At 58.5% G+C, this 26582-nt stretch overlaps 10 protein-coding genes across 10 annotated transcripts; 3 read left to right on the top strand and 7 right to left on the bottom strand.

Annotated features, from left to right (window-relative positions):
* Positions 1-204: 204 nt before the first annotated feature.
* GGTG_09588 (hypothetical protein) lies at positions 205-1014 on the bottom strand (the record flags this gene model as incomplete). The annotated part of the gene is made up of 3 exons (XM_009227440.1): positions 205-299; positions 633-655; positions 968-1014. The coding sequence occupies 3 exons, from the start codon at positions 1012-1014 to the stop codon at positions 205-207; spliced, it is 165 nt and encodes a 54-aa protein (XP_009225704.1).
* GGTG_09587 (hypothetical protein) lies at positions 671-2386 on the top strand. Its single transcript, XM_009227439.1, has 2 exons — positions 671-1504; positions 1587-2386. Exons 1-2 carry the CDS (start codon positions 1320-1322, stop codon positions 1873-1875), a joined length of 474 nt encoding a protein of 157 aa, XP_009225703.1. The 5' UTR covers positions 671-1319; the 3' UTR covers positions 1876-2386.
* GGTG_09586 (hypothetical protein) lies at positions 1915-3927 on the bottom strand. Its single transcript, XM_009227438.1, has 2 exons — positions 3469-3927; positions 1915-3382 (listed from the first exon to the last, which is right to left on the bottom strand). Exons 1-2 carry the CDS (start codon positions 3746-3748, stop codon positions 2619-2621), a joined length of 1044 nt encoding a protein of 347 aa, XP_009225702.1. The 5' UTR covers positions 3749-3927; the 3' UTR covers positions 1915-2618.
* A 71-nt stretch (positions 3928-3998) lies between these two features.
* Positions 3999-6619, bottom strand: GGTG_09585 (hypothetical protein). Its single transcript, XM_009227437.1, has 3 exons — positions 4808-6619; positions 4485-4730; positions 3999-4399 (listed from the first exon to the last, which is right to left on the bottom strand). Exons 1-3 carry the CDS (start codon positions 6413-6415, stop codon positions 4103-4105), a joined length of 2151 nt encoding a protein of 716 aa, XP_009225701.1. The 5' UTR covers positions 6416-6619; the 3' UTR covers positions 3999-4102.
* Positions 6620-6672: 53 nt separating this feature from the next.
* Positions 6673-10624, bottom strand: GGTG_09584 (aminopeptidase 2). The gene is made up of 3 exons (XM_009227436.1): positions 10348-10624; positions 7653-10032; positions 6673-7548 (listed from the first exon to the last, which is right to left on the bottom strand). Exons 1-3 carry the CDS (start codon positions 10503-10505, stop codon positions 7081-7083), a joined length of 3006 nt encoding a protein of 1001 aa, XP_009225700.1. The 5' UTR covers positions 10506-10624; the 3' UTR covers positions 6673-7080.
* Positions 10625-10803: 179 nt separating this feature from the next.
* GGTG_09583 (hypothetical protein) lies at positions 10804-13528 on the bottom strand (the record flags this gene model as incomplete). The annotated part of the gene is made up of 3 exons (XM_009227435.1): positions 10804-12263; positions 12347-12665; positions 12722-13528. 3 exons carry the CDS (start codon positions 13526-13528, stop codon positions 11038-11040), a joined length of 2352 nt encoding a protein of 783 aa, XP_009225699.1. The 3' UTR covers positions 10804-11037.
* Positions 13529-15685: 2157 nt separating this feature from the next.
* Positions 15686-17443, top strand: GGTG_09582 (hypothetical protein). The gene is made up of 4 exons (XM_009227434.1): positions 15686-16227; positions 16372-16423; positions 16594-16833; positions 16907-17443. Exons 1-4 carry the CDS (start codon positions 16163-16165, stop codon positions 17261-17263), a joined length of 714 nt encoding a protein of 237 aa, XP_009225698.1. The 5' UTR covers positions 15686-16162; the 3' UTR covers positions 17264-17443.
* GGTG_09581 (hypothetical protein) lies at positions 17369-17635 on the bottom strand (the record flags this gene model as incomplete). Its single annotated transcript, XM_009227433.1, has 1 exon — positions 17369-17635. One exon carries the CDS (start codon positions 17633-17635, stop codon positions 17369-17371), a length of 267 nt encoding a protein of 88 aa, XP_009225697.1.
* Positions 17636-18331: 696 nt separating this feature from the next.
* On the top strand, positions 18332-20933 carry GGTG_09580 (hypothetical protein). Its single transcript, XM_009227432.1, has 3 exons — positions 18332-18865; positions 18937-20244; positions 20346-20933. Exons 1-3 carry the CDS (start codon positions 18526-18528, stop codon positions 20417-20419), a joined length of 1722 nt encoding a protein of 573 aa, XP_009225696.1. The 5' UTR covers positions 18332-18525; the 3' UTR covers positions 20420-20933.
* A 404-nt stretch (positions 20934-21337) lies between these two features.
* GGTG_09579 (C6 zinc finger domain-containing protein) lies at positions 21338-24622 on the bottom strand. Its single transcript, XM_009227431.1, has 2 exons — positions 24154-24622; positions 21338-24065 (listed from the first exon to the last, which is right to left on the bottom strand). Exons 1-2 carry the CDS (start codon positions 24261-24263, stop codon positions 21695-21697), a joined length of 2481 nt encoding a protein of 826 aa, XP_009225695.1. The 5' UTR covers positions 24264-24622; the 3' UTR covers positions 21338-21694.
* Between the last annotated feature and the right edge of the window lie 1960 nt (positions 24623-26582).

Raw genomic sequence — 26582 nt, 5'->3', positions numbered from 1 at the left:
GGTTATGCAAAATTACTGGAAAGTAAAGTACGGCTTTAATTTTTGCTTTGGCCGTTTTTTTTTCCAAGCAAATATATTGCGGAAAAGTACGAAATTTCGTTACCGGAAATTACGGATAACGAAAAAAAGTAAATCCAAACCACAAGCCGGTTGTTAATTTAACCGGCACGGATTTGCTTTAAATAGCTTTATTTTTTGCTCAATTTAATCCACGCCTTTTACTTTTAACTTTTTTGTGCACCGTGCAAAAAGTGGTGGGCGGCTCATTACCTTTTTAACGGCGATACATTGGTTTCTAGCTAATTTGGGTGGGGAAAAAGTGTTACAGAAAAAAACGTCGAATTGCCCCGAAAACGTCGAATTGCCCCGCCGCACTTTACTCCGGAGGACCGTTAAATTGCAGGCGCTTTTAGCCCGCACGAGTACCTTCTTGTTGCTATCATTCATTCCCTTGTGCCCGGGCTCCAGCGTCGTGCCAGAAGTGGAAGGCTTGGTTGATTAATGCGAGCGTGCGGTTCCCTATCCCGAAGGGGAGGGAGCGGGCCCCACGGACCGTTGCTCGAGGGGTGTGTGTGGGCCAGCGGGTGGACACGCACACGCCCCCTCCCTGGCTGGCTACCCCGGGCACTGACCTCCCCAGATATGGAAGTCGTACCTGGACATGGGGAGATGAAAGAGATATTTTGCTATCCTTCCCGCGCCTCAAAGTTACATCTTTTTTTTTTGTCTCCCCATCCAACTCCAACTTGGTGTTTGTTTGTTCGCGGAACACACTCTCTTCCGTTTGTTTTTGGTCCGTTTTCCTTATCGTGGCAGGGCCTTCGTTTCCGTCCATCACTTCTCATTTGCTCCCGCAACTGCAAATTTACGATCTGTGATCGCTCATTCCCTCCTTCCAAGCCCTTCCGGTTCGAAACCCAGGGTCGCCATCTCCTTGTGTGATCTCACTCCCTTGATATCGACTTACCAACCCTCGACGGTCAGGCGCCCTTTTTCGAGGTCGGCCCTTCCCATTTTCGAAACAACAACAACATACACGGCTCTTTATCGTCTCTCCCTTATAGGTTGATCCTGCTGCTGCTTCAGACCCGAGGTCGCCCTGATTTTTTTTCCTTCTTTTTCTTCTCGCTTTGGATTTCCCTTGGTATCACCGAATCGTCTCGAGTCCGACCCTTACAAAGACGGCCCATATCCCAAACGCCCCGAGTCAACGACGAACGACTCGAATCTCAGTCCTATCTTTCTTCCGCTCAAACTACCTACCTTTTACCTCCTACTCGGGTAGTACTGTCCACCAAAAAAAAAACCCCCCAGCCAAAATGCTCGTCAACACTGTCCTCGCCGCGGTCCTCCTTGCCGCCACTGGCGCCCACGCCCGGGTCATGCCCTTCCACCACCCCAACGTGGCGGTTCCGCAGCAGCACTTTGAGGTGCTCAACATGCGCCAAGCGTCGCGCATCAACCCCAGGGCCGTTTCCGACGTCAAGTGCACCGACGCCAACGTGTATGTTTTTTTTTCTTCCCTTCTTCGACAACCCCCACCCCCTTTCCCAAAACAAAAAAAACTGACACAACTCACCCACCAGCCGCATCGTCTTCCACGACCAAAACGTGGCCGAGCTGGCCATCTGCGGCGGCATCGCCGGCTCCGTCACAAAGTGCGAGGGCAGCCCCTCGTCGACGACGGGCCAGTCCGGGTCGGCAAAGTTCTCACTGACACCCGTCGAGGAGGGCGCCACCATCAACATCTCAAAGGGCCGCTGGGAGGAGTGCGTCCGCGCCGCCCGCGGCGTCTGCCCCACGGGTTCCATGACGGGCGTCTGCTCGGGCGGCGCCTCGAGGGGCGACGTCGCCTTCACGCTCGCCAACCCCTAAGCAAGGAGCTTGCATGCCGCGCATTATCAAACAAGAGAGGGGGATGTTTCGCGCAACATTCTATCTTTGGCATGTGTGGGTGTGAGGGTTGTGTATTTCTCATCTTTTCTCCTTCTTGGTTGGCAATTTATCATGACATGGCGTTGGCTTTTTTTGGGGGGGCAAGGGGCTAGATGGCATATGGGGCAATCATTCAAAGTTTTTCGTTTCTGTTTTTAACCCGTCTTTCTTGGGAGGAGAAACCGCCAACCTTTTTTCAAGAGTTTTGGACGGGGGCTTGAGGGGCTTGTCATTTGCGACGTGGGATGGATTTTGGAGCAGATGGACGGACGAGGATCCAGCAAGGATTTCCAAAGAAGCACCAAAGTGTGTGAACCTTTTGTACAACACCATACCTTCTGTTATAAGCAGTGTATATAGTTCTTCGAGACAACCAAGGGCCAAAGTAGCCGTGTATATACAATTCTAGATTCTTCAAAATCAGCCCGAAATTGGAGGGGTATGTTTGGACGCTGACCGTTTGTGTGGCACCGTGGATATAAGTATGGTGTTCATGTCTCGTGTAAGCCGCGGGCGGTCGGTGGTTGCACAGTGCATTTAGCGTCGTGTGATTGCCTGCCAGGATGGAGATGACAAGCCGAAGGTGGTGCACAGAAAAGGGCAAAAAGAAGGCTTCGCTTATGAGTGAAAAAAAGGAAAAAGAAATCACTAAATTTGATGCGACACCACCATCCACCCCTCTCTCATAGCCCGTACCGGGTGACGCACTCCTCGCGGTGCACGTCTAGGCAGTCGAGGGCGCACACGCGGGCGCCGCACTTGATGCACTTGACCCTGCCCCAGTAGCCGCAGACGGCACAGAAGACACGGGCGGGCGGGAACGGCCTGGGGGGTGGCCGGTCTCCTCCTCCTGCCCCTTCGTCGTAGTCGTCGTACTCCTCGTCCAGGTCGCGGCGCACGCGCGCCATCAGCTCCGGGTAGGGGGCGGGCGGGGCCAGCAGCAGGGCGCGCAGCTCGTCGTCGGTCGGCAGGGCCGGCACGCGGCTGGCGAGCAGCGGGTCGGCGTCGGCCGGGTGCGGCGCGGGCGTGCGGCCCGTGTAGGCGGGCAGGATGGCGCTCTTGTGGCGGGCCGAGGCGGTGTCGCTGGCGGCGGCGTCTTGGAGTTGCGGCGGTGCGGGTGCGGGTGCAGGTGCAGGTGCGGGCGTGCTGGGCGACGGGGGCGCGTCTGTCATCTCGACGTCTTCGCTTGGTCTTTGCTGCTGTCTCCGGCTTGCGCCGCCGCGCCGGCTGCTGCTGCTCGCGCCACCGCCGGCGGTGGTGGGTGTTGCTGCTGCTGCCGCTGGCGTCGCGGGGGCTGGAGTTTGAGGTTGGGAGGGACGGGGCGTGGCCGAGCCCGAGAGCGGGTCGGCGCCGCTGCTGCCTAGGGCCTCGAAGTCGCTGAGGTGGTTCGCAAAGGTCTTTTGCGACAAGAGGATTTTGCGGACGGTGGGGGTGGATTTGCTCAGGGCTAAGTTTGGAGGGTTTTTTTTTGTTGTCAGCGCAGGGTTAGTAGTCAGTGTGGGGAGTGAGTGAGGCACAAGCAGCCACACGCACCTTTCGGCCCTCCCGACCTGGCCGGGACGGGGATGGCGACGTCCTTGAAGTTGTCCCGGTCGAGCAGCTCGAGCTCCTTGCGGACGGCGGCCTCCTGGCGCGCTGACAGGTCCGACAGGCTGAGCTTGGAGCGGGGCCCGCCGGACCGGGCCGCCCGCTTGCGCCCGGCGGGCTGCAGCGCCGCCACGGCCGGGTTGATGCCCGTGTCGGGCACGTACGCCCATCCCGGCGCCGTCGTCGTCCGCGCGCTCGCCACCTCCACCACGCCAAAGTTGTTCATGGTTGCGTGTCTGTCCGGTCCCTGGGGGGGGGCTGTCGGTCGCGGCGTCGCTGCTGTCCGTTCGTCGTGGAGGTTATGGCGTTGGCAGTGCCGTCGTGTTTCGAGTGCAAATCGTAGCCTTGTCGGTTGGTGGTGCCAAGTGAACGCGCTTTGGTTTTGCGTCTGACGTTTTTTTTTTCTTCTTGCTGCGATGCGGCTACGCGACGCACTGACGTAAATGCATTCGCCCGCTGCGGGGTTGACCCCACAGGCGGTTTACCGCTAGGACGACAGCGGCAGCTCCGCTGGCCATTGATCGAATTGATGTCTAGTTTCTTGACTCTACATTTTCCCTCAAAACAAAAAAAAAACACATCACCGCCGCCTCGCACCGCCCGTCGCCCCAGGCCCCGCGCCGCCGCCCTCGCCGCCGCCGCGGTCCGCGAGCGAGACCACCTCGCCGATGCCCGCGGCCTCCTGCTCATCCTCGAGCGCCGTGATCTCCTCCCGGCAGTCCCACCACTTCTCCTCGCTCAGCTCAAATGCCTTGGTCTTGATCTCCTTGATGGACAGGCTTTCGGGCTGGATGTTCTTCCAGCGCAGGTTCGTCATGAGGATCTCCTGCCACTCGTTGGACGTACGCACGAAGAACTCGCGCCGGGACTCGAAGGGCTGTTTTTTTTTTTTTTCGTCACGTATAGAAATTAGCATCGTTTTCGTAGTGGGCGGCTGGGAATACAGCGGGTTTCAAACTCACCCTTGGGTGTGGCAGCCCGTCGTCCACCGCCGCCTCTGTCGCTTCCGTCTCGTCTTCTTCCGAAACGGTGGACGAGCCCAGGCCTGAGTCCGTATCGGCGATGGACTCCAGTTCTTCGGGCTTCTTGCCGCGCTTGCTGGGAGTGAACTTCTTGGGGCTAGTGACGTCCATTTCCACATCTTCGTCCTCGTCATCCTCGTCGTCTTCCTCGTCATCCTCATCGTCGTCTTCTTCGTCCTCGGACTCCTGTAAACGTCATATGTGAGCCGAAAGTCCAGTAAAGAAAAAGAAAAAAGAAACAGAATGAGAAGAGAGCGCCTTACGATCCAGTCTTCGGTAGGCCTGTTGAAGATCTCCTTACAGCCGTTCATCTTGTCCAGGTTGATGGCGTACATGTCGTCAAACGTGAACTCGCGGTCGCCTTTCTCGAACGTGCCGCCGTAGATGTAGAGCACGTCGTCCTGGATGGCGAGCTGCGCGTTGAAGCGCGGGTGCGGGAACTCCATGGAAACCGGCATCTCCCTGACCGGCTTGCCGCCGTCATCGTCGTCCCCTTCCGCCTTCTGCCGCCCGCCGAGGTCGATCTCCATGGCGTCGGCGTCCTCGAGCGACGCCCCCGTCTCGAGCGCGGCCAGCTGCCTGAGCAGCTCCTCCTCGTTGGCCTGCGCGCGACCCCTCCGACCTCCCCTCTGCTGCTGTTGTCCCTGGTCACCGCCGCGCTTCTGCCCACCGCCGGCGCGGGCCTTGCGCAGGGCGAGCGGGAAGAAGCGGTTCCGCTCAATGTTCCAGGCGAACAGGCCGTTGAAGAACTCGCTCTCCATGCCCTCCTCGCTCTCCTCGACGTCGTGCACGCCGCCGAACAGGATCCCGCGCCGCCCGCGGTGGTGGTAGGCCATGGTGGCGCCCGCGCGCTTGGGCTCGGGCGAGTTGGCCGGCTTCTTGCGCCGCTCCCACCGCACCGCCGGCGCCGTCCCCGGCGCCGCCTCGGGCGGCGGCTGCGTGATGCGCAGGAAGAAGCAGTCCTGGTGCACCATGGGTTTCAGCACGCTGCGCTGTGCTCCTCCTCCGCCGGAACCGCCGCCGCCACCCTTGCTGCCTCGTGCGTTGGTGGCCACGGTGGCCTTGACGCGTGAGTAGCCGCCGTACAGCACGGCGCCCTGCTCGTGCGGGAGTAAAGTAAAAGACGAGCGCGCGTCGGGCTTGAGCTGGGCGGCCGGCAGGGCCGGGCTGTACCAGACAAAGTTCTGCGTGTCGTACAGCCACAGGTCGGCCAGGTACTTTGTCTGGTTGGCCGTGTCCTGGAAGCCGCCGAACAGGACGACGTAGTTCTTGTAGTAAGTCATGCGGTGGCCGCTGCGCGCGGGCGGCGTCTTGCCCTTTGGCTCGAGGCGCGTCCACTCCTTGGACGCGGCGTCGAGCTGCCACAGGTCGTTGTAGTGGTAAAAGGTCCCCTGCTTGGGCGAGCTGAACTCGCCGCCGAACAGGTACACGGACGAGGCCTGGTTCCCGCCCCGGCACCACGCGTGCCCGGACCGCGGCAGCGGCGCGTTGGGCGACGTGACGGTGCGCCACTCGTCCTTGTCGACGTGGTAGACGTGCAGGTCGTTGAAGAAGGTGGCCACGGCCCCGTTGAAGAGCTCGCCCCCGAACATGAGCAGCTGCTTGCTGTTGCACGGGGACGCCAGCAGGCACGACGCCGCCCGCGCCCGCGGCGGCGCCTCGGCCACTGTCTCCGTCACCTTGAGGTACTGCTCCTGCTGCCTCTTGTATTCCTCTAGCACCGCATCCAGGTCCACGTCCTCGCCATCGCTGTCGTCTGCCTTGGCCGCCTTGGTTTTGGCCTTCTTCTCCGCCTTCTTCTCCTGCTTGGCCTTCTTCTCGGCCAGCTTGGCCTTCTTGTCGCTGCCCTTGCCCTTTTTGTCCTTGGCCATCTTTGCAGCGCCTAGGGCAGCGTGCGACTTTTATGTTTTACAAACCCCTTTTTGGCTCCTGGTCCCTTGACGCACAAATCCCCAAGGCTGGGGTTTGGGTTGCGGTAGGACTTAGGCACTTGTGAAATGGAGGTGTTCAAGCTCTCATGAGGGGTCCATCAACGGGATGTCGTGGTGTGAAAAATAAAAATGGGGGGAGCCTGGTTCATGTAAGTTCTCGACGTGGGGAACCTGTCGGCGGCAGATCAAACAAGCTCTCCAAAAGCACCAACCAGATTCTAGCTACCCGGAATTTTCAAGGTGAACGACCATTCGTCTGTTCTCCTGATTTCTCTACTACTCACTTGATCGTCTCGCACCGTCCTCATTGCTCGATTGCTGTGTTATTGCCGCGACAATGTATAGCGATTCTATGGAATCCATTGATGGATACCCAGTCCATGGGGTCAACTCAACGGATCTAGATATCTACCTGGAATGGCATTAATGAGACGGCCCTAGCCAGGTGGTATACGCCCTTCTATCCACATGCACTCCCCATTCAAGCGTCTAGGTGTGTATGTGTAAACATGTATCCCTGCCTTCACCGTTGAATTTTGTCGTTACGAATTACTCATTGCCTGCTACCAGTACCGGAAGTCGGGCGCGCGGCGATGAGGGATCGACTAGTATCCCTTCTCCTTGAGCCACGAGGCCACGTCCTCGGCGTCGCGCTTAACCCAGGTAATCTTAGATCGGATGGAGTCAAGACTCTGCGCCAGCGATTGATCGTAGCCCTTGTTGTCCTTGGCCCCAAAGAAGGTCTCGACCCGCTCCAGCTGCTCTTGCCTGGTGAAGCTCGATGTGGAGATGGTCACGACGGAGCCCAGCATCGATAGTGCTGGCGGCAGCTTCTTGACCAGCTCCTCCCAGTTCGCAGTCATCCAGTTGTAAACGGCCTCGATACCCTCCGGGTGGCTCCGGAGGCCGGTCAGGGGCATGTAAATGTCCTGGTCCTTGATCTCGCCGCTGAAGATCAAGTCGAGCGTCTGCTTGATCAGCGCTGGGTCCCTGGCACGGCCCAGAGAGCGCAGAGATGTGTTGCGCTCATCGCTGTTGCTCGATGCCCGGTAGAAGTCCAGCACTTGCTTGTACTGTTTCATCGCAAGGGGTTTGTTAGCCTATTCACCCCTCGCACCGTCTCATCCTAGTCTATTGACACCATCAACGCATGAGTCTTTCCCCAAGGGTCACATACCGCGTCTGCTCCACCATACTTCAAAGCCATCGCAAAGACGCTTCCACGAATGTTGGGATGGACAGCGGACTTATCGCCGGCCATGTAGCGCTTGAACATCTCCTTGGCTGTGGCAATGATGGTGGTGTCTCCAGAGAGCCCGGCCGACCCGAAGAGCATGGCCTTGAACTGCTGCTCGATGTGGCCGTCTTGATCCGAAAACTCCCAGCCCATCTTATGCGCCCGGGGGCTGATGAGGTCCCGCTGGAACGCCTCCAGGCTATTCCTCACCGCTTCGTCCTCGAAGATCCAGGCGCCCTGCACAGTAGACAGACGTCCGATTATCTCGTTCCAGACGACAAATTCGGTCTCGTCGCTGAATCCCTTAAGTAAGCTCAGGACTCCCGAAGTCTTCTGGTACCCCGATGCAGCAAGGGCGCCAGCGTCGGCGAGCATTCCTGCCCGATCCTCAACCGACAGCAGCCCCTTCTTTGCTGCCTCACCGAGTTTCCCCAGGCGCTCTGGCGTGTAGGACGTGCGGAAGAGGCTCGTGTGGTTCGCGTTCAGCTTGAAGAACTCGGTGCTCGACAGCTTGAAGTTGTCCTCCCTCTTCTTGAGCGTAATGGACTCATCGACGCCCTCCTTGGTGCGAAGGCCGACAAGGACAGGGTAGAGGACCTCGTCCTCCTCGGGCTTGGTGTCCCCGGTGCGCAGGAACCGGTTCTGCTTAAGGTGGATCGTGCTCTCCTTCTCGTTCTCTGTCACCGTAATGACGGGATACCCAACATTCTTGGTCCAGATTGTCATGACTTCGTGCACGGGCTTGCCACTTGCCGCAGCCAGCGCGTCCCATAGATCGTCGGTGGTCGTGTTGCCGTAAGCGTGCTTCTTCAGGTATTGACGCACACCTTCAAGGAAAACATCCTCTCCGAGATACGTCGAGATCATGCGGAGGACGCAAGATCCCTTGGAGTACGAGATAGCGTCAAAGATCTGGTTGATCTCGTCGGCCCGCTTTACTGGAACCTCAATGGGGTGGCTGCTCCTCAGAGAGTCCAGGGACAGGGCTCCCTGGAGAGTGTCGGTGACGTACGACTGCCACACCTTCCACTCGGGGAAGAAGACGTTGCAAGAGTACCAGGACGCCCAGGTAGCAAAACCCTCGTTGAGCCACAGGCCATCCCACCAGTCCATGGTGACGAGATTTCCAAACCATTGGTGGGCCAGTTCGTGTTGAACGACCTCGGCAACCCGCTCCTTGGTCGCGGCGCCGCTGACCTTCTCGTCCAGTAGCAGGTCAACGACACGGTACGTGACCAAGCCCCAGTTCTCCATGGCCCCCTGGGCGAAGTCGGGGATAGCGACCTGGTCCATCTTTGGTAGTGGGAAGTCGATGCCAAAGACCTTCTCGTAAAACTCGAGCGTCTTGGCGGCGAGGTTCAGGGAGAAGCGGCCGTGCTCAATGGGGAGCCCAGGGGGGGCGTAGACACGAACGGGGACGCGGAATTCCTTGGTTTCGATGTAGTTGAGCTCACCAACGATGAAGGCCAGGAGGTAGGTGGACATGAGGGGGGAGTTGTTGAACTTGACGGCCTTCTTGACGGCGCCCGTCAGCTTCGAGGTGACTTCGGACTCGGAGGCGACGTCCATGTTGCTCAGGCAGGTGAGCTTCTTGTCAGCCACCAGGGTGACGGCGAAAGTGGCCTTGAGCGACGGCTCGTCGAAACAGGGGAACGAACGCCTGGCATCGGTAGGCTCCATCTGGGTCACGGCAAGGACGCCCTCGGAGCCATCGGGCCTCTTGAATGTGGCTCTGTAGAAGCCAGCCATCTTGTCGTTGAGGGTGCCGGTGAAATCAATGGTGAGCTCGGCCTTGGTGCCCTTGGGGATGGTCTGGTCAAAGTCGATCTTGGTGACCTGGGTGTCCTCGTTGTACGAGACCTTGGGCGAGTCGGTGACGGTCTTGCCGCCCGACACAATCTTGACCTTGAGCACATCGAGCTCGAGGGTGTTGAGGGAGATGGAGGTGGAGTCCTCGGCGACGTCAAGGTGGACGACGACGGTGCCGGAGAAGGTGAACTTGTCCAAGTCGGGCTCCAGGGTCAGGTCGTAGTGCTTGGGCACGACGTTGACCGGGAGCAGCTCCCTGGCGGCGGTGCTGGGGGCGACACCGCCACCCATCTCGACGCCGGCGCGGGATCTGCACATTGCGTGACGGCGGTAGGAGCAGTATCTGGCGGGGGGCTTGTTGCGGGACAGGAGGCGTGTGCTGGACCGCGGCTGGGCGACAATGTGACGGTGCTGCTGAAGGGCGGTTGCACCGGCTGTCGAGGCACCAAGGGCTGGACCAAGGACCGAGTATGATAGTCTCCGCGTTTGCAGGAGAGGGGAGGGGCCGGTCCTGCAGGTCGGGCGTGGCGAAGGAGGGGCGGGTGCGATGCACTGATTAGCGACTACCTGAGGTGGAGGTGGAGGAGGAAGGGGGGTGGTGGGGGAAGGAGGGCGGTGGGGGCGGGATGGGACTGTGCTGGAAGACGGAAGCCAGGACCGCCGAGTGTGGGCAGCTCCAGCGGCTCGATTAGGGTTCAATGACTGTCGGACGGCCAGGCCAGTAGGGGTTGACTGCAGTTGCCATCTGTCCCCGTGTGCACATTGGACGGTGCGGGGAGGGACCATTGAGAGGAAAGAGATGGATCTTGATCCAGCCAATACTAACAGTTGCCGTATTGGGCTAATTACGGCCACGCGCCGACAGCGCAGCAGCGACGCTGGCGTTGCTGCTGGTCTTGATTTTGTGCTGAGCCAGGATGGAGAGGAAGCCGGCTGGCGTAATATTCCACTGCGGGAAGGCAACAAACGTGAGGAGCAAGACATGGCACAAGAAAAGCAGGAGATAGAGAAACTAGTAAAACAATATACAGAAATTCAGGACCATCGGCTGCGTGCTCGTCCGGGTATCAACAGTGCAGTACATAAAAAATGTGACATTCAACAGAAGGCGAGAAAAAAATCAGACGGTGTCTGCGATTGAGCTTGTCCGTCCCCCGCATCTACCCACCAGATAGGAGCCGAACGGTTCGGTGGCGCTAAGCCGCTTACGGATACGGCTACCACTGAACATGGAATATCGCGACCCTACCTCTTTACAGAACATCAAAGATAGAAGAAAAAACGTGCCACTGGAAAACAACAAGGAAACACCAGGTATGATGGGTATGCGTATAATTACGCTCAAGCTCCGCTGTGAGTCTTAATGACAGTCAAGGAGAGTAAAAAAGAATGTGCCGCGTTACGGGCTGGGTATCATAACTCAAGCCTCGTCGCAAAGACCAGTCCATGGAGAAATACCAGATCCGCCGCATCCATTATGTTTGTGTTCTTCTTTTTTTCATTTTCGTCAGTTTCCTCATTCCTGCTGACGTCTTGTGGCAAGTACGCCCGCTCCAGACATTGTCTCGGGCGACCGGGGCGCCTGCCCATCGTCCATCATCATGTTGAACTGCGGCTCAGGCGGCATGGCCCTCTCGCTGGGCCCCTCGACACCGCCATCGCTGGCACCATCAACCACAGAGCGAGCCCCTCGCTGCTCAGCCCTGCGTACGCGGCCGGACTGCTGCCTAACCCACGACGTGACGGTACGGTATCTAGGCTGCGCGTCGTCGCTCGACTCGGTGTACACCGTGTCCCTGCGGCTGGCCCATGAAACACGTGCTTCCGTGAGGTACTGCTGTGCCTCGCTCTCATTACCACCAACGGCTCTCCCACCGTGTGCGGGCCCGGCAAGGGGTTGCCGCGGCAGCTGTGGCACGACAATGTCACCGTCCCCGAATCCAGATGACAGCGACGATAGCGCCGACGCCCGGCCGACCTGTCTCTTGGCAGGATCGTAGGCATTTGAAGGCTGCCGTGCGAGCGAGCTTTGGTTATAGCCATTCGCCGGCCCCATCCGAGACCTCCAGGTGCCCCCGACATCGCTGCTCGGAGTAGTAGCACCGAATTGCGCCGCGTTGGTTGAGCTGAACGAGCCGGTGGCCTGGTGGGTGAACATGCTGGTGCCAGTGCCTGTGCCTGGACTCAGCCCCCCAGGACTGTAGGCGTTGCCCGCAGCTGCGAAGGCGGCTTGGAACTGCATCTGTTGCCACTGATTCGGGCCTACCGGCCATGTTTGCCCGCCCATCTGCTCCTGCTGCCGAGTTGCAGGGCTCGTGGGGGACCAGGTCGTGGCACCACTAAGCTGCTGAGTCTGTAGCCGGAGTTGTGGTGGAGGTGACTGGACCGGAGGAGACTGTTGAGATTGCGGCGACGCAAGTGTTGGCAGTGGAGCTTGCAGTGAGTCGACCTTTTCCGAGCCATAAAAGTCCTTGATTAGCGCCACAGGAACCTCGGACGGCCCAAACGTTAGGGGCCGGTCCTTCTGATCACCGTAGCCGTTGTCGGTAATATTCAGCCAATGCTGCTGTTGGCGACTTCTCAGAAACGGCAGCTTGGCCGCTAGCCTCTGTGAAATTCCCGGCCGTTGGTGAGAGCTGGATGGCCTATAGTCCGATTGCATCTCGGTTTGCTTGCGTCTTTTGCTCTTTCTGGCAGTGCGCCAAATGATCCATGCGAGGAAGCTGATAGAGATGAAGGCTCCTGAACATACGAAAGTGCAAGACCAGTCAGTCAAAATCGAGACGGATTGAGAGAGAGAAGGGGCTCCAAGAAAATTTACCGACCTATAGAGCCAACCGATATCAGCACCCGCTCGGTTGTGCCGCTCATAACCTCTCTTTGACCCATCGACATCTCATTTCCGGATTTCTGCCATTGAGGATCCCTAGAAGCGCCGTCGCCAATCCCAATGCCTGCGATGTTGGCGTCTGCAACGGGGTTGAGTGTCGGTATGCTCGCGGAGCTAGCGCCAGATGCAAGGGACGAGGATGATTGGTCTGCTATGCTGACGCTGGCAGTGGACGTCGCTCCAGATGATGTACCTGACCCCGGTGTAACGTCGCCAGTTGTTGTAGGTGGACTGGGGGTGGCCGCAGTAGGGTCCTGAATCTGGAGCGTTAGGGAAGAGTACGAGTGATACGATCACGGCATAGACTTACAGAAGTGAGAGTGGCCGAGGGGGCCGGGGCAGCTGTTTCTGAGCCAGCCACGGGGGCACTAGAACCAGCCGATGGCGAGATGGTGGCAGCCGGGCCAGTAGTGGTGCTTGCAGGGGCTGACGGAGCTGATGAAGCCGATATTGCGCCATTGACCTCGTCTGGAATCGATGAGACAGCCGAGATGGGCACCTGGGCCGATGATCCGGTAGTGGGAGGTGCTGAAGCGGAGCCAGAGGCGGGAGACGACGTCGGAGCGGCTGACGGCGCAGTCTGAGCCGTTGTTGTATCCCTGTCGCGGCCGTCGCCGTTCCTGTTGCCGCCATTGCGGAAACGGTTGCCGTTATTATTGTTGTTGGTGTTGTCGTTGTTGCGGTCTCCGCCGCCGCCGTCTCTGTTCCTAGAGCCCCCGTCACTACCACCGTCGTTTCTGTTGTTGCCAAACCTTCCGCTCCCACCGTCACCCCTATTGCTCCCGCTGCCGCCGCCGCCACCATCTCCCCGACCGCCCCCTCCACCATTTCCTCCCCCACCCCGGCCGTTTTCACCTCGTCCGCTGTCATTCGAGTCTCCGCCCCCACCGCGGGAGTTCCGGCCATTGCGGTTCTCCGAATCTCCGCCCCCATTACCATTTCGACCTCCATTATTGCTGCTGCCGCCATTCCCGTTACCGCTGCGGTCACGATCCCGGTTGCCGTCGTTCTGCCGTCTGCCAAGATCTGGTGGCGATGAAAAGAGGACCGTGGTCAAGAACCCGCCACGCGGCTCGGCTGACGATGAGTGCCGCAGGAGATCCCTCTTAGGTGCCATAGTGTCTCCCGCTAGCATGCTATTATCCCGTCGTGGAGATATACTCGAGTGCGCAGCCGACCAGAACACCCGTGGGCAGGGGTGTCCCAGCCAGTCATCAAGTTTGATGCTACACGGCCGCCAGCCCCTGCTTGTCGTAGGTTTGCGTGTTGGCGATGATGTGGGTAGGGAAAGAAAGGAGGTCGGTGTCGAGTTCTTGACTTCCGGCGTATGTAATCGTGATGCAAAGGAAATATGTGAAGTAAAATACTCGATATCTCGGCCAGGCGGAGGATATCGTGGTTAGAGGGTAATACGTCAGATGTTCATCTAGAACTGATCGAAAAAGAAAGAAGAGAATAGGAAACAAGATGTCGGCGCATGAAAACAGAGAAAAAAAAGTAAAGAAGGAGAGCAAACAAAAGGCCTGCCTTGACGTGAAAGGTGAGTAGGGATGGGAAGAAAGGAAGGGGGAAAGAAGAGACTGGAGGGAGTGGGAAGGGCAGCGGGATCAGGGTCGATGGTAGCATGCGCTACCAGATGAAGAGAAGGATGCTCACACTAGCGCACGCTCGGCCAAGGATTGTAACATACCGTGGGAGCGGATCGTCGTCTTTGGCTCACTCGATGCCCTCAAACTGTCGACAACGACCCTCCTCTCACCCACCCTTCGAGGTACCCGCACTTGCTCGGCTCTCTCGGCGCCTCTTCCCGCTGCCACCATGGTCCTGACGTCCCTGCACTGGTAGGGGAGCTGGAACCGGGAGTGGCACCCTCCACTTACGCTCCTGCTCGCTCACTCCGACCTCAGCAGACCGATCTCGCGAGGTGCTGTCGTGGTTTACACAGTAGCCGACCAATCGCACGCTATTGGCCAAGGCGCGCCTCGGTAGCAGGAAGCGTGTTGCGGGGGACGTACCAGGCTCGACACGGGCGGCCAGGGGTACCCAATGAGCAGGCAAGCCCAGACGGGCGACCTGTCCCGCCGATTTTCCCGCGCTCCAGGACCGGGGTCCAGCATGACCATGACGGAGATCATCCTACCTGAGCTTCTTCACCGGCACCGGCAAAGAGTTCTGGACGGAATTGCACCAGGCTCGCGTGAGCGAACACACCCCGCGTATTTCCCCGGCCAGGGGAGAAGACGCATCGTTTGAGGGGAGGAATGTGGGGCCAGCCAGGGTTCTCCCGCTTGAGAGCTGGTCCTGTCTCAGCGAGGGGCGGGTGTGAGTTTCAGGGGCCTGTTTGACAGGGGGGCTGTCAGGCCGCTGGGAAGTTGAGCCGCACCTTTTGTGCCTCCCCTTGTTCAGTATCTGCCTCATCAGAACCATACAAACCGAATATTGGCTCTGATATACTGCTTCGATGGATAAACCAAGGTTGGTTGCATTGGATGTGGTTTGGCGGTTTCTCCAAAGGTCTGGTCAAGTACTTTTGCTTTGGCAGCTGGAGGTCAATCAGCAAACCAACGACGGGGGGCACTCCAAATACAATTTATGGGGTAATGGCAACAGATCCCCCAGCTTGGGATTTTCGGGGCGGGTCGCGACTGCCTACCTGGAAGAGGGAAGTAATATAAAAGATCATGCCTCTTGAGGGCAGGAGCACTCAAATCCCACCAGTCGCGCAGTCTGGAGAATTGGTGGCCCTGAGAGCCGCACCTGCCGCATGCATTCGAAACCCTGCACGGGGTCTACGTTCCGGGTGAGGCCAAGATTTGCTTTTGGTGTTGGATCGGCTCTGCAACGCAACCTCCTGCCAGGAGCTGCGCGCCGCTCTTGGTGCCAAACTTGAGACAAGGGACGAACCACAGCGAGGCGGGACAAGGGTCGAGAACATGCAGAAGGTTGATGTGATGGCAACTACATCTCCTTGGTGTCGTGGAACATGCCTGCCGACGATAGGGTCAATCCGCTGGCTTCATGTCTGCACATTTTCCCGGCTTTGATTTGCGAATCCCCTCAGTCTCCCTGGGCAAGGGGCCATGTTCTCGTTATTAGCCCGTAGGAGAGTCCGTCAGCTTTAAAATCCCGGTATCACCAATTCTGCCGGCTCCATGCCAAGAGAATGATGCCGGTGCTTCCGGGTTTTCGTCTGAAAGCAATAACGGGTCCGCCTAAGCGATGGCGGCCCGCCCGTTGGATCCAATATCTCAAAATCTTCCAATTAGGGAACATCCTCCAATGCCATCTGCATGCTCTGCGCCGTCGTCGTCCGATTATCTCGGCACATGACATTGGTCAAAGCCAGCCACGACTCGACCTTGACCTTTGTCCGACGGCGCTACGCTGCGCGGACTGGGGCAAACGGTGGGTCGAACGCATGCCTCCTCTTCCTTGCAGCAAACAAGGCCAACCCGGCTCTTTAAGCTGTATGCGGAAAAGATACGATCCCATGTGCCTCGCGTCCGCCGGCTGCTGCTTCCACCCCGCCTTCGATTGCTTGGCTTTAACTATGGTGGCTGCAGTCGACAATCTGGGAGATCACACAAACACAGCCTAGCATTCTTTACACCAGATGTGTAGGACATCACCAAGCAGCAGGTGTCTTGTTTGCACCATTCAGCCTCAATTGACCCAAGTTCCATCCTCGTGACAGTCGGAGCGGAGCACGGGTATCTCTCGGTGCCCCTCACCCCCCCTCACTTGGTCCAGAATGGCCCCGATCCGGATATCCGCCCTTGGGGAGCCTGACATCCCAGGCGTGGTGGCCGCTGTACAGTATGTCCGCGTAACTCACTCCTTGGTATTTGCTCTCTTGCAATACCCTGCAACGAGACCGTGGGCATGTGACATATATATGTCTGCGTGTCTCTCTGTCAGGCGACTTATCATCGGCGGTTCGACTAACGCAGCAATTGACAGAAGGGCGTTCGCTAATGATCCATATAACAACTGGGTTTTCGACAAGTCCAATGTTAGTTACACATCCTCATGTTGTTCCCCGTATACATATAATCGCAGAATATCTCGGGTGCTTGGGCACTCGTTGATCTGCGTGGCGCGCTGGCTTGGCCCACCATGCGACGTCCTGCACAGACCGACTTTTGGCTGATGTGGTGAAAACCACAACCATGGATTAAACAGTTCAACGCCCAAAGAAATGCCGTCTCTCTTGCCATCCGCTGCCGCTGGGGTATGCGGAATGGCATCTTCCAGGTGGCCAAAGAGGAGGGCAGCGACAAGGTGTTGGGAGCTTCCATGTGGCTCCCACCCAGGGCGGCCAACCAGAAACAGACCTGGGGCGAGTGGCTCGAGGACTGGCGTATGTATTTCAGCCAAGTCGCTATGAACCTGTGGTACGGCCGAGGTGGCCTGAACGTCAAGGTGAGAATTTGTCACGGCTATCTCGGCTTCTACTAGCAACACGCAGGCATAGGGCTGATCACTCTTTGAGTAGCGGTACTATATCTGGAAGGACTCACAGGCCAAGGTCCAGTCGGATGTCTGGACAGATCCGAGGGGTTACTACTTCCTCAACATCATGGTGGTCATCCCGGAGGCTCAGGGCAAGGGGATCGGCAAGAAGCTCATGACCGCCGTGACAGACAAGGCGGACCGAGAGCAGATGAAATGCTATCTCGAGTCCAGCAGAGACAAGCCCAACATGGACATTTATGGGCGCATGGGGTTTCGGTTTGCCAAGCAGTTGGATTGCGACGACAACGGCATCATCTGCAAGCTGTTCACCATGGTCCGGGACCCTCTGCCGCCAGTAGGAACAGGGGCGGAGGATGAGCAGACCCAGGCCGAGTAGCCGCAACCTGGGTTGGTTCTTGTGTTGCCGGGCAGAGAGTAGGTATGAAGCTAGAGGAGCCAGTTTGGTTTCCCCTCACAAATTCAGCAAAGAGAGCCGGCCCCGTTAGGCCGAAAGAAGCTTCCCTTGGCGCGGCCGGCACTGTTCCGTGAACCGTGCTTGACCCTGTCGACGAACGAGGGCCGAAGACTGAGGAGGCTTGGTGAAGTAACTTGGTGAAGTAACGATACCATCTTCGAAGCCCCTCCCCAAAGACCGTGCTGCCGATGCCACTACCACCGGATCAGCGGGAAAGCTAGGTTTCATGTGCGCCTCCCACGAGGCGATGCCCATTAGCCCCGAGCTGTCACACGCCAGCCCGAACACGGGCATTGAGTCAGCGGCATGGCGCGCTAGAAAATGAACGACGAGCGGCGCGAGGGAGAGCCCTGATGCCACAATGCCGAGGCAGCTGCTCTTCACAAGCCACCAAGAAGGACGGACAGAGACAAGGTCCCCGCCCCCGCAGCGCAGCAACACATCAACACAGCTTCACGAGCTCGAATTTCGCGCAAAAACGGCCAAAATCTTTGTGGGAAATCCGTGCTCCATCGAACGGGTACCGCGTGGGCCACGCACGTAGTCGCTGATAAGGACTCGGATTTGATCCCAGGCGGAGCTGAGGAAACAAAATATCACGCACTGCCGGTTCGAGCGCCATCAAAGCCATCAATCGAGTCCACATCCACTGGTTATTGAGTCTGGAGCTGCCACCCGCTGGCCCCGCCCAAGCTTATCCCTGTCAAGAACCCAGGCTAGTGGGTTAGCGATGGACCTCCCGAGGGTGAGCCGCACCTATCAGAGCCGGCTTTGGGCCGGCGTCGCTGCCCTGTCGCAAAGCAGCCCCATGGGTCAAAGATTTTTTTTTCCTTCGTGCCCTGGACATAGAAGGCCGGGCGCGTGCTCTGGGTTAATGGAATTGACGCGGGCTGCTATTACCTTGCACATGCATGAAGCTAGGGTCCTATGTCTTATCATGAGCTACAGTCAAATCCCCATTGCGCGAATACCATCCCCTCTCTGATATCCCCCCCAAATACCCTCCACATCACACACACACACACACACACACCCACATCCGAGGATTTTTGCTTTGCTGGTCAACCCTCTACCTCGAGCAGCACGATACATATATCGCCGCGGTATTGTCTTGGATACCTACCTAGGCAGGCAACCCCTCCATCGCCCTGGGTCGAGCTTCCCAAGCTCCCAGACCTGACGTCATGGCGTCCACCATGGCCCTAGCGCGGCTCGCGCCGATGCAGATGCGCGGCGCCCTGACCGCCAGGCAGATCATCACGTCCGCCGCCCGCCGCCCGCTGCAGCCAGCCGGCAGCGCCCTGCTGCTGAGGAGGCAGTACGCCACCGGAGGTGCCCCCGAGGCCCAGCTCTCGCCCGCGCCGAAGAAGCCGAGGCGGTTCCGAAAACTGCGCTGGGCCTGGCGCCTGACCTACCTGTCGCTGCTCGGCGGCCTTGGCTACACGGGATACTCCATCTACAAGGAGAGGCATCCCGACGAGCAGATCGAGCCTGACCCCTCCCGCAAGACTCTCGTGATCCTCGGTGAGCACTGGTCACCTAATATGCCCCGTCGGGCTTCACGTCTCTAACCTCCAGGCATCGCGCGAGCGCAGGCACCGGCTGGGGCTCCGTCTCCCTCATCAAGAACCTGGACGTCGAGAACTACAACGTCGTTGTCATATCGCCGCGCAACTACTTCCTCTTCACCCCGCTGCTACCGTCGTGCACCACTGGCACCATCGAGCACCGGTCCATCATGGAGCCCATAAGGACCATCCTGCGCAACAAGAAGGCCCGCGTCAAGTACTACGAGGCCGAGGCCAGCAGCGTCGACCCGGACCGCAAGGTGGTCAAGATCGTCGACAACTCCGAGGTCAAGGGCGACGTGTCGGGCACCGAGGTGCCCTACGACATGCTCGTCGTCGGCGTCGGCGCCGAGAACGCCACTTTTGGCATTCCCGGCGTGCGCGAGCACTCGTGCTTCCTCAAGGAGATCGGCGACGCCCAGTTCATCCGCAAGAAGATCATGGACTGCGTCGAGACGGCCGCGTTCAAGGACCAGACCCCGGAGGAGATCGACCGCCTGCTGAGCGTGGTGGTGGTCGGCGGCGGCCCCACGGGCGTCGAGTTCGCCGGCGAACTGGCCGACTTCTTCGAGGAGGACATCCGCAAGCTCATCCCCGAGATTAGCGACCGGTTCAGGGTCACGCTTGTCGAGGCCCTGCCCTCGGTCCTGCCCAGCTTCTCCAAGCAGCTGATCGAGTACACCGAGAGCACGCTCAAGGAGGAGAAGATCCAGATCGAGACCAAGACCATGGTCCAAAAGGTGACGGACAAGACGGTCGAGGCCACCACGACCCGGCCCGACGGCACCAAGGAGCGGCGCGTGCTCCCCTACGGCCTCCTGGTCTGGGCCACGGGCAATGCCGTCCGCCCGCTCGTCAAGGACCTGTGCGCCAGGATCCCGGCCCAGAAGGACTCGCGCCGCGGCCTGGCCACCAACGAGTACCTGGTGGTGCAGGGCGCGCGCGACATCTGGGCCATCGGCGACTGCGCCGTGGCCGGCTACGTGCCGACGGCCCAGGTGGCGTCGCAGGAGGGCGCCTTCCTGGCCCGCCTCTTCAACAACATGGCCAAGACCGAGGCGGTCGAGGCGAGGATACAGGACCTGAGCTCGTCGCTCAACCTCAAGCCGGGCGTCAACGCGGCCGAGATCAGCGCCCAGATCGCCGAGCACGAGCGCAAGCTCCGCCGCGTCAAGGACATCAAGCCCTTCCACTACTCGCACCAGGGCTCGCTCGCCTACATCGGCTCCGACAAGGCCGTCGCCGACATCAGCTGGCTCGACGGCAACTTTGCCACGGGCGGCCGTCTGACATACCTGTTTTGGCGGAGCGCCTACCTGTCCATGTGCTTCAGCGGTATGTTTTTTTTTTTGTTGTTTATGCGTCCTAACTCTATATCGCCTCTGGTTTCTCTTCGTTTGAACCCCCAGTCCCCTGACTAACTCTTGCTCCCGCAGGTCGGAACCGGATATTGGTCATCAACGACTGGCTGAAGTCCAAGCTCTTTGGTCGTGACGTGTCCCGTGAATAAGGACACCGAGCCCTTGGATCGGCCACGCTTGCCTTTGTTGCTTATTCGATTTCCTTGCCTGGAACCATGGAGTTTTGTGCGACAAGCGGCCCCCCTTGCGATTTTGTTTGTTTTTTTTCATAGACCGGGACGATGGGGCCAAGGAGAGCATAATGGAAACGGATAGACTTGTGTGTTCTTTAGGTAATTTGCGGGGGGGGATTTTTTTTTCCTGTTCGGCCTTTTTTCTTCTTCGCAATCTAGAATCTTGGCAGGCAGGCAGACAGCCGTCATTGGTTTTCTTTTCGGCCTTGGTTCTTTTCTGCTTTGGAATTCGCGATGAGATTTCTACGGGCCCAACCTGCTGAGACCTGTGCTTGTTCGTGGAGACGTCAAAAAGTGTGGGTGGTCAAAGACAGCTTGGGTTTTTAGGTTTGGGAAAACAGGAATGGATATTACCTGCTAGTGACTCGGAATGAGATCTGCACAATGTAACATGCCCAACCACAGCGCCTCCGTTTTCTCTTCCTTGTCCCATGCTCAAGTAGGAGAACATACCAGAACACATGTCGCTCAGCAATGACATCCGAGGTGGTTGCTTAGACGAAGCATGGGGCACATGTGCTTCCCGACACCTAGGTAGGTAGGTGTATGTAGCCCCCCTCTGATGTGGCAGCACACTCACACTCGCACACACACAGCCCGTTTGGGGGCTGAGGCCCAATCTGCGCATAAGACACAACAACACGTTCTGACCCGCCCGCCTCACGCACCCCTTCGCCCGCTCGCATCCGAATAGTCCGACCACACGTCAGATTTGGCCGTCCATTCTCTTTTTTTTTTTCGACAGCTCAGCTCAGCTTTCCCAGTGCGGGGCGTCCCCATTGCATCTTTTGCCTCGACCTTCTCAGGGGGACGATCGGGCGGGATTCCCACCTCGGCGTGGGGGCTGAATTCCGTGGCGATTAGGGGGAGAGAGACGGACGCGGGAATCAGAATGTAGGCAAAAGTACAAACGCTTGGGAATTCCAAGTGACAAACATGGTTCCAAGTCCGGGTGGGTAGATATGTATGTGCATGGTATCTCGAGTGTCGTATGTACAGAAAATCAAGGGAAAGCAACCATGGAAATAAAAAGAAACAGTTCCATGTCGTGCTCCTCATGTCAGAATGAACACTCCTCCAAAGACCCCCAGGACCCTTGTCTAACGTCACTCGTGCCCCAAGTCAGGGGCAATGCTATAGCAAAAATAACCCAGCCTTGTGTCACTTTCTCCTTTTTCACTTCCCTCCTTTTCAATGCGCCATAAGCGATATAAACTCCGTGTGCACATCCCAATCCTGTGCTGGCCCGCGAAGTCTCCTAAAGACCGTCAGCCAGCTCCCGTCAGCCTTCTCGGGGCTGATTATGACGTCGTGCACACGGATATGCTCTGGTATGTCGAACGGCGCCTCCATGCTGCCCGGGCGGTATGTAGGTACTTGCGGCGGGAATGCGGGCGTATTGGGTTGGCCATAGTTATGCCGGTCGATATAGTTGGGCTGCTGTTGTTGTGGCTGCTGCTGCTGTTGCTGCTGGAACTGATGGTGGTCGAATTCCAGGCTATAGTGCGAGCTGAAGCCATGGGCCAGAGTAGAGGCCACTTGCATCATGACGTTCGTATCCGAATGCGAGTCCGATCCATAGGACCCGTCAGATCCCCCAGACACAGCCGACGATGGCCGTCCCCATTCACCGCCGACGTTGATGTGACTTGCGATGGAGGACGCCCGAGACCTCTGATCGCTACCCGGGTGCATCAGCGATGACTGCGGAAGTGGCGAGGGCGCCAAGAACCCGGACATGTCCGTACTGGATGTCACTGCTGCTGCCAGGGCGGCGGTAACGACGGCGTCGTGCTGTTGTTGGTGCTGTTGCGGCCTGAAGGAGCCTGGGGCGTTAAAGTTGACCTCAGTGCCGGCCACCTCAACATCCATCATGAGGCTTGGGTCTATCGGGAGCCCGAGCCCGAGCTCGTCCAGTCCCAGCAGACTGCCATCCCCCAGGTCCAGGTGTGAGCTCTCGTGAGATTGCCGGAAGGCGTCATCGTTTGCTGTATCGACGGCTGTCCTTGCGGCGGGGTGCTGGCCACCTAGCGGCTCGATGCTCGGGGGCAGGTTGTGATAGCTTGCAAACACTGACCGCTGGTTCTGCTCGGGAGATGCGTCGTATGGCGGGCTCATCAGCATGGTAGGGTGGAATGGCGGGTTCGATGTGTCGTCGCCCACGGACTCCTCCTCGACCTTGATGATGTGCTCGGCGATGGCAGCCATCCGGCTTGCCTGCCACAGGTTCTCACGCCTGTGGGGGTTCTGCTTGAGCAGATCGAGCGCCGAGTGGCGTATCAGGGGGTGTCGGCACTTGGTCGCGACGTAGTAGAGTATGGGAATGACATAGGTCTCGAAGGTGAATATAGCGCGGGAGTCGGCGGACTCGCCAGGCTGTTGCTGGGCAGCCCTCGCCTTGCCCATGGTGGAGAAGGGCTCGGGTTTGTTCAGGATGAGGGCGGCGAGAGGAATGATGGCGGAAAATGATGAGAGATGGTCGTCGAAGCAAGCCTCGGCGCTGCTTAGTGAGGTGGCGACCCATATGTTCATAGCATGCAGGTACATTTGGAAGACGGCGGAACTAACTTCCGACATGTGCGCAGGCCGGACGACCTGGTACAGGGAGAAAGCAACGCCGAACTTTGCTAGCCTCTTTGTTAAGCTGTCCTGCTCCTCACCCAGGGAAGCAACGGTCTCGGCAGGTACATTGTTGCCGTACCTCGCCTGGCGGGCACGCTGCATGAAACGAAGCACTTCGTCCATGAAATCGTACAGCACAAAGCGGATCTCGTGAACCGACTCGAACATGGTCGGGACTTCGGGCAGCGTCTTCAAACTCTGGGGGATGGGCACGGGCCGGCCGCCGAAGAGAAACGAGGTCAGGCTCAGGCGCAGGTATATGGGTACCAGGTGGAGCTTCACCATGTCGATCTCGGCGTTCCTAGAGGTGGCTTTGCGTTCGAGTTTGCTCAGGATCTGGCGGCCCTGCTCCAGGTGGATCAGCGACTCCTTGTCCTTGCCGTGCATAAACTCGAGGCAGACAAAGAGAACGCAGGTCAGGAGTGGGGCCAGGGGGCGCGAGGTGGTGTCCTTCATGCGGTCGAGCAGGCAGGCGATGGCCTTGTTGTACTGCTGCAGGGCGAACGAGGCCTTGGTGCCCGGGCTGGCGGGGTCGAGGTGCGGCGACGAGGCGGGCGAGATGGCGGCGGGGCCGTCGCCCTGGGTCAGCGACTCGTGCATGCTGCTCACCGCGAGCACAGCGTGGCGGACTGCGGGCTCGGCCTGGCAGACCTGCAGGACCAGGACCTTCCAGAAGACGGCGTCGAGGTCGCCGGCCAGGTGCGGGGCCGTGACATGCTGGAAGAAGTGGAACGCCCGCTTCTCCTCGGGCAGCGCCCACTCGAGAAGAGTCGAGAATGACGAATAGGGGCTGCCGCCAACGGACAAGGCCCTACCGTCCCTGTTGGACTTGCGGCGCGAGCCCATGACGCTGGGATCGAGGTAGCCATCACACTGGCGGCCCGACTTCATACAGCGCACACAAAAGGGCTTGGCCTCGTCACACTTGACTTTGCGGACCCTTGGGTTGTCCGAGTTAGCACCAGAGGTCGGTATGCATAATGGGTAATGGGCTACCAGGACGAGCCATCCAGAGAGACTCGACTCACTTGCAGGTGATGCAGCCCGTGCGGACCTTTCTTGAACCCTTCCGCCCGGACATGGCGTGTTGGTGCTGTGAGGATGGCGAGTCTGGCATACTGTCTGGCTGTTGAAACATGGTTGCGGCGCTAGCGTAGACTGGATCGGTCTTTCGACCCGAGTGCGAGCAGCTTGGCTCTCTGGCTGGCCTCGGATAACGTCAACGAATTTCGGTCCCTCGATGGACTCGCTCCGAGGACGGTGATGGGAAGAGCCGGGCCAGCCGGGATTATATCCACGACAGAAGCCGCTTCCCCTGTGGACCAACTGTCGCAATGGACCAGCCATCAGCGCCCAGGGAGCCACCTAGGTAGGGTACTACTGGTACAAAGTACCTACTAGTAACGCCCTGGGATGACAGGACATGGGGGCAGGACAGGACACCCAGTCCCGGTCCCGAACCCCTGCGCCGTTCTGGTGCTGTGTGTGGGTGGGAGCAGCTTGGATGATCCCAGGCTGCGGGATGGGGGGTGGAAATTGATGGGTGGCCCACGACGGTGGGTGTGTGGGGTGTTCGGGGGTGGGCATGTTCCCTGGGGCCTGCCTGGGGTGGCTGAGGTTTTGGTGCAGCCCGCTTCTGGTACAGGCCGCTCCAAGGCTCGAATCAAGCATCCGTCCACTGGGCCGTCATCCAAGCCGGCCAAATTTGAAGGCATGCAGGTGAGAATTGTGTCCCTTGGTAGCACCCTAGAAGAACGGTAAACCCGCCAATGCCCCTCAATCACTAATCTTGTCCTCGCCCCCCACCAAGGCCCACCGAAGGACCGCTAATTCACGAACACTTGGACCACGCGGCCCGCCTGAAAGTGCCCGCTTCTGATGTTGACCAGCCCTACAGCAAACTGCGGCAATCCCCTCTGTTGACCTTGACCACCACCCGCATTCTGCTCTCTGTGATCTATTTTGCTAATATATTGCAACCTATCGTACCATCAAGCAACCCAAAATGGAAGTACTAGGCCACATCCTACCCCTTCCCCCAAAATCCGTGGTAGCCTAATGCTCTTCAATGCCTGAGCCACAGCCAGCAGGTGTCATGGAGCTTGTTCCCTTTCACCGCAGTCTTGGCAAATAGTTACAAGTGCTAGGATGACAGGGGGTGTTAGTGGTGGGTACCGCTTAGAAATGGCAAGCAGTCGACAGACGCCTCTCGGCCCCTACTTTGGCGCGTTGACCGCGAAGACAGAATCGTGAGGACCTACTGGACCCTGCACAGCGGCAAGGTCGGCTAGCTGCTCTGATTTAGCCGCCAGACCACAAGGATCAGCAAAAGCGGTGCATGCGCGCTTGAGCGATGCAGTTTTGGGGGAGTTTGGCGCCAGTGTCTACGCCGCCTCGCCGCCTCTAGTCTTGGTACCTACCTACCTAGGTAAGTACCTACGTCCTGTATCACTACAGCCAAGGGAACAGAACCGAACATGAGTGGCGGCCTCGAGATTCTCAGTAGGAGTACATGGAGTGGATCAAAGCGGCGGGTCTTCTGGGCATCCAAAGTCCAGATTTTACGCCTAGTAGGACCATCCCCGTCTTCAGAAATAACCATCAGTCCAAATTTCTGAAACCAGGATACTCCTTGTCGGAAGATGCCTTGTAAACGATGTCTGCTTTTTCTGCGCAGCAATGGCAGTCTCTTGGCGGGGTTGGAGGTGACGTTACTGCGTATCCATATCAGACGATTTTTTATGTGCTTCTGTGTGCCAAGTTCCTTGTTCACAACAAAGAACTACCAAAGCCAAGCGGTCTGTAGCGTGATACAATATCATTTGATCCCCGCTTCCATGACGGCAAGATATGCTCTAGGATGTGTGTACTTGTGACGAACCCTAGCCGTTGCACGGTTCCATGCGCTGGAATCCTTCCAGGCTCCCTCATACCGGTAGAGCGGCTCGAGAGTGGCTGCTCCAGCGCGGTACATCCATGTCCCCGCAACCTTGTTTTCGCAGGCGCGCTGTGGCCCCACCCCGCCTCGCTCACTCCCCAATCATGAACTCTGTAGCACAGTACACCATCCTCATAACGGAAAGGCGCCGGACGTGTTGTTGGGGCGCCGGCTTGGCTCATTGGCCTGCTAGACGCCGGAGAAGCCTGTGTGCCTGTTCTACTGGCGTGTTCTGACCCGCACACCCGCTGCCGGCTGTGTCCAGACGCCACCCCCGTCCCCTGCCCGTCCGTTTCCTTAAACTGGTGCCTGCTGAGGATCCACTTCTGAAGCAACTGGCGACGTGGAGGAAATAAGGCACCCTAGAAGGACGAGAACAGGAATATCCCGATAACTCCGTCAAGTCTGGGTGTCTGGTACCTCGCTGCCCTAGGCTTCCGCAGGATACGTACAATCTCATGTATGTACCCAAGTACATGAGGGTAACGGAGCGACCTGTCGTTGCTGGCCACTCGCGAT

This window comes from Gaeumannomyces tritici (assembly GCF_000145635.1).
Source record: "Gaeumannomyces tritici R3-111a-1 unplaced genomic scaffold supercont2.5, whole genome shotgun sequence".
NCBI classification, from domain to species: Eukaryota; Fungi; Ascomycota; class Sordariomycetes; order Magnaporthales; family Magnaporthaceae; genus Gaeumannomyces; species Gaeumannomyces tritici.
Note: the sequence above shows the minus strand (reverse complement) of the source record. Positions and strands in the feature narration are given on the sequence as shown.

Excerpts from the sequence above, each read along its gene's own strand:
- GGTG_09585 (XM_009227437.1), bottom strand. The coding sequence starts at position 6,415 with ATGGCCAAGGACAAAAAGGGCAAGGGCAGCGACAAGAAGGCCAAGCTG. Across the intron at positions 4,731-4,807 it reads GGCCTACCGAAGACTGGATC|GAGTCCGAGGACGAAGAAGA; the intron begins GTAAGGCGCTCT and ends TGACGTTTACAG. Across the intron at positions 4,400-4,484 it reads ACGGGCTGCCACACCCAAGG|CCCTTCGAGTCCCGGCGCGA; the intron begins GTGAGTTTGAAA and ends AAAAAAAAACAG.
- GGTG_09586 (XM_009227438.1), bottom strand. The coding sequence starts at position 3,748 with ATGAACAACTTTGGCGTGGTGGAGGTGGCGAGCGCGCGGACGACGACG. Across the intron at positions 3,383-3,468 it reads CAGGTCGGGAGGGCCGAAAG|CCCTGAGCAAATCCACCCCC; the intron begins GTGCGTGTGGCT and ends CTCCAAACTTAG.
- GGTG_09579 (XM_009227431.1), bottom strand. The coding sequence starts at position 24,263 with ATGTTTCAACAGCCAGACAGTATGCCAGACTCGCCATCCTCACAGCAC. Across the intron at positions 24,066-24,153 it reads ACGGGCTGCATCACCTGCAA|GGTCCGCAAAGTCAAGTGTG; the intron begins GTGAGTCGAGTC and ends GGACAACCCAAG.
- GGTG_09584 (XM_009227436.1), bottom strand. The coding sequence starts at position 10,505 with ATGTCTTGCTCCTCACGTTTGTTGCCTTCCCGCAGTGGAATATTACGC. Across the intron at positions 10,033-10,347 it reads ATTAGCCCAATACGGCAACT|GACCGGCCCCTCCCCTCTCC; the intron begins GTTAGTATTGGC and ends CCCGACCTGCAG. Across the intron at positions 7,549-7,652 it reads AGTATGGTGGAGCAGACGCG|TACAAGCAAGTGCTGGACTT; the intron begins GTATGTGACCCT and ends GCGATGAAACAG.
- GGTG_09582 (XM_009227434.1), top strand. The coding sequence starts at position 16,163 with ATGGCCCCGATCCGGATATCCGCCCTTGGGGAGCCTGACATCCCAGGC. Across the intron at positions 16,228-16,371 it reads GGCGTGGTGGCCGCTGTACA|AAGGGCGTTCGCTAATGATC; the intron begins GTATGTCCGCGT and ends AGCAATTGACAG. Across the intron at positions 16,834-16,906 it reads GAGGTGGCCTGAACGTCAAG|CGGTACTATATCTGGAAGGA; the intron begins GTGAGAATTTGT and ends CTCTTTGAGTAG.
- GGTG_09580 (XM_009227432.1), top strand. The coding sequence starts at position 18,526 with ATGGCGTCCACCATGGCCCTAGCGCGGCTCGCGCCGATGCAGATGCGC. Across the intron at positions 18,866-18,936 it reads CAAGACTCTCGTGATCCTCG|GCACCGGCTGGGGCTCCGTC; the intron begins GTGAGCACTGGT and ends GCGCGAGCGCAG. Across the intron at positions 20,245-20,345 it reads CCTGTCCATGTGCTTCAGCG|GTCGGAACCGGATATTGGTC; the intron begins GTATGTTTTTTT and ends TTGCTCCCGCAG.
- GGTG_09587 (XM_009227439.1), top strand. The coding sequence starts at position 1,320 with ATGCTCGTCAACACTGTCCTCGCCGCGGTCCTCCTTGCCGCCACTGGC. Across the intron at positions 1,505-1,586 it reads AAGTGCACCGACGCCAACGT|CCGCATCGTCTTCCACGACC; the intron begins GTATGTTTTTTT and ends CTCACCCACCAG.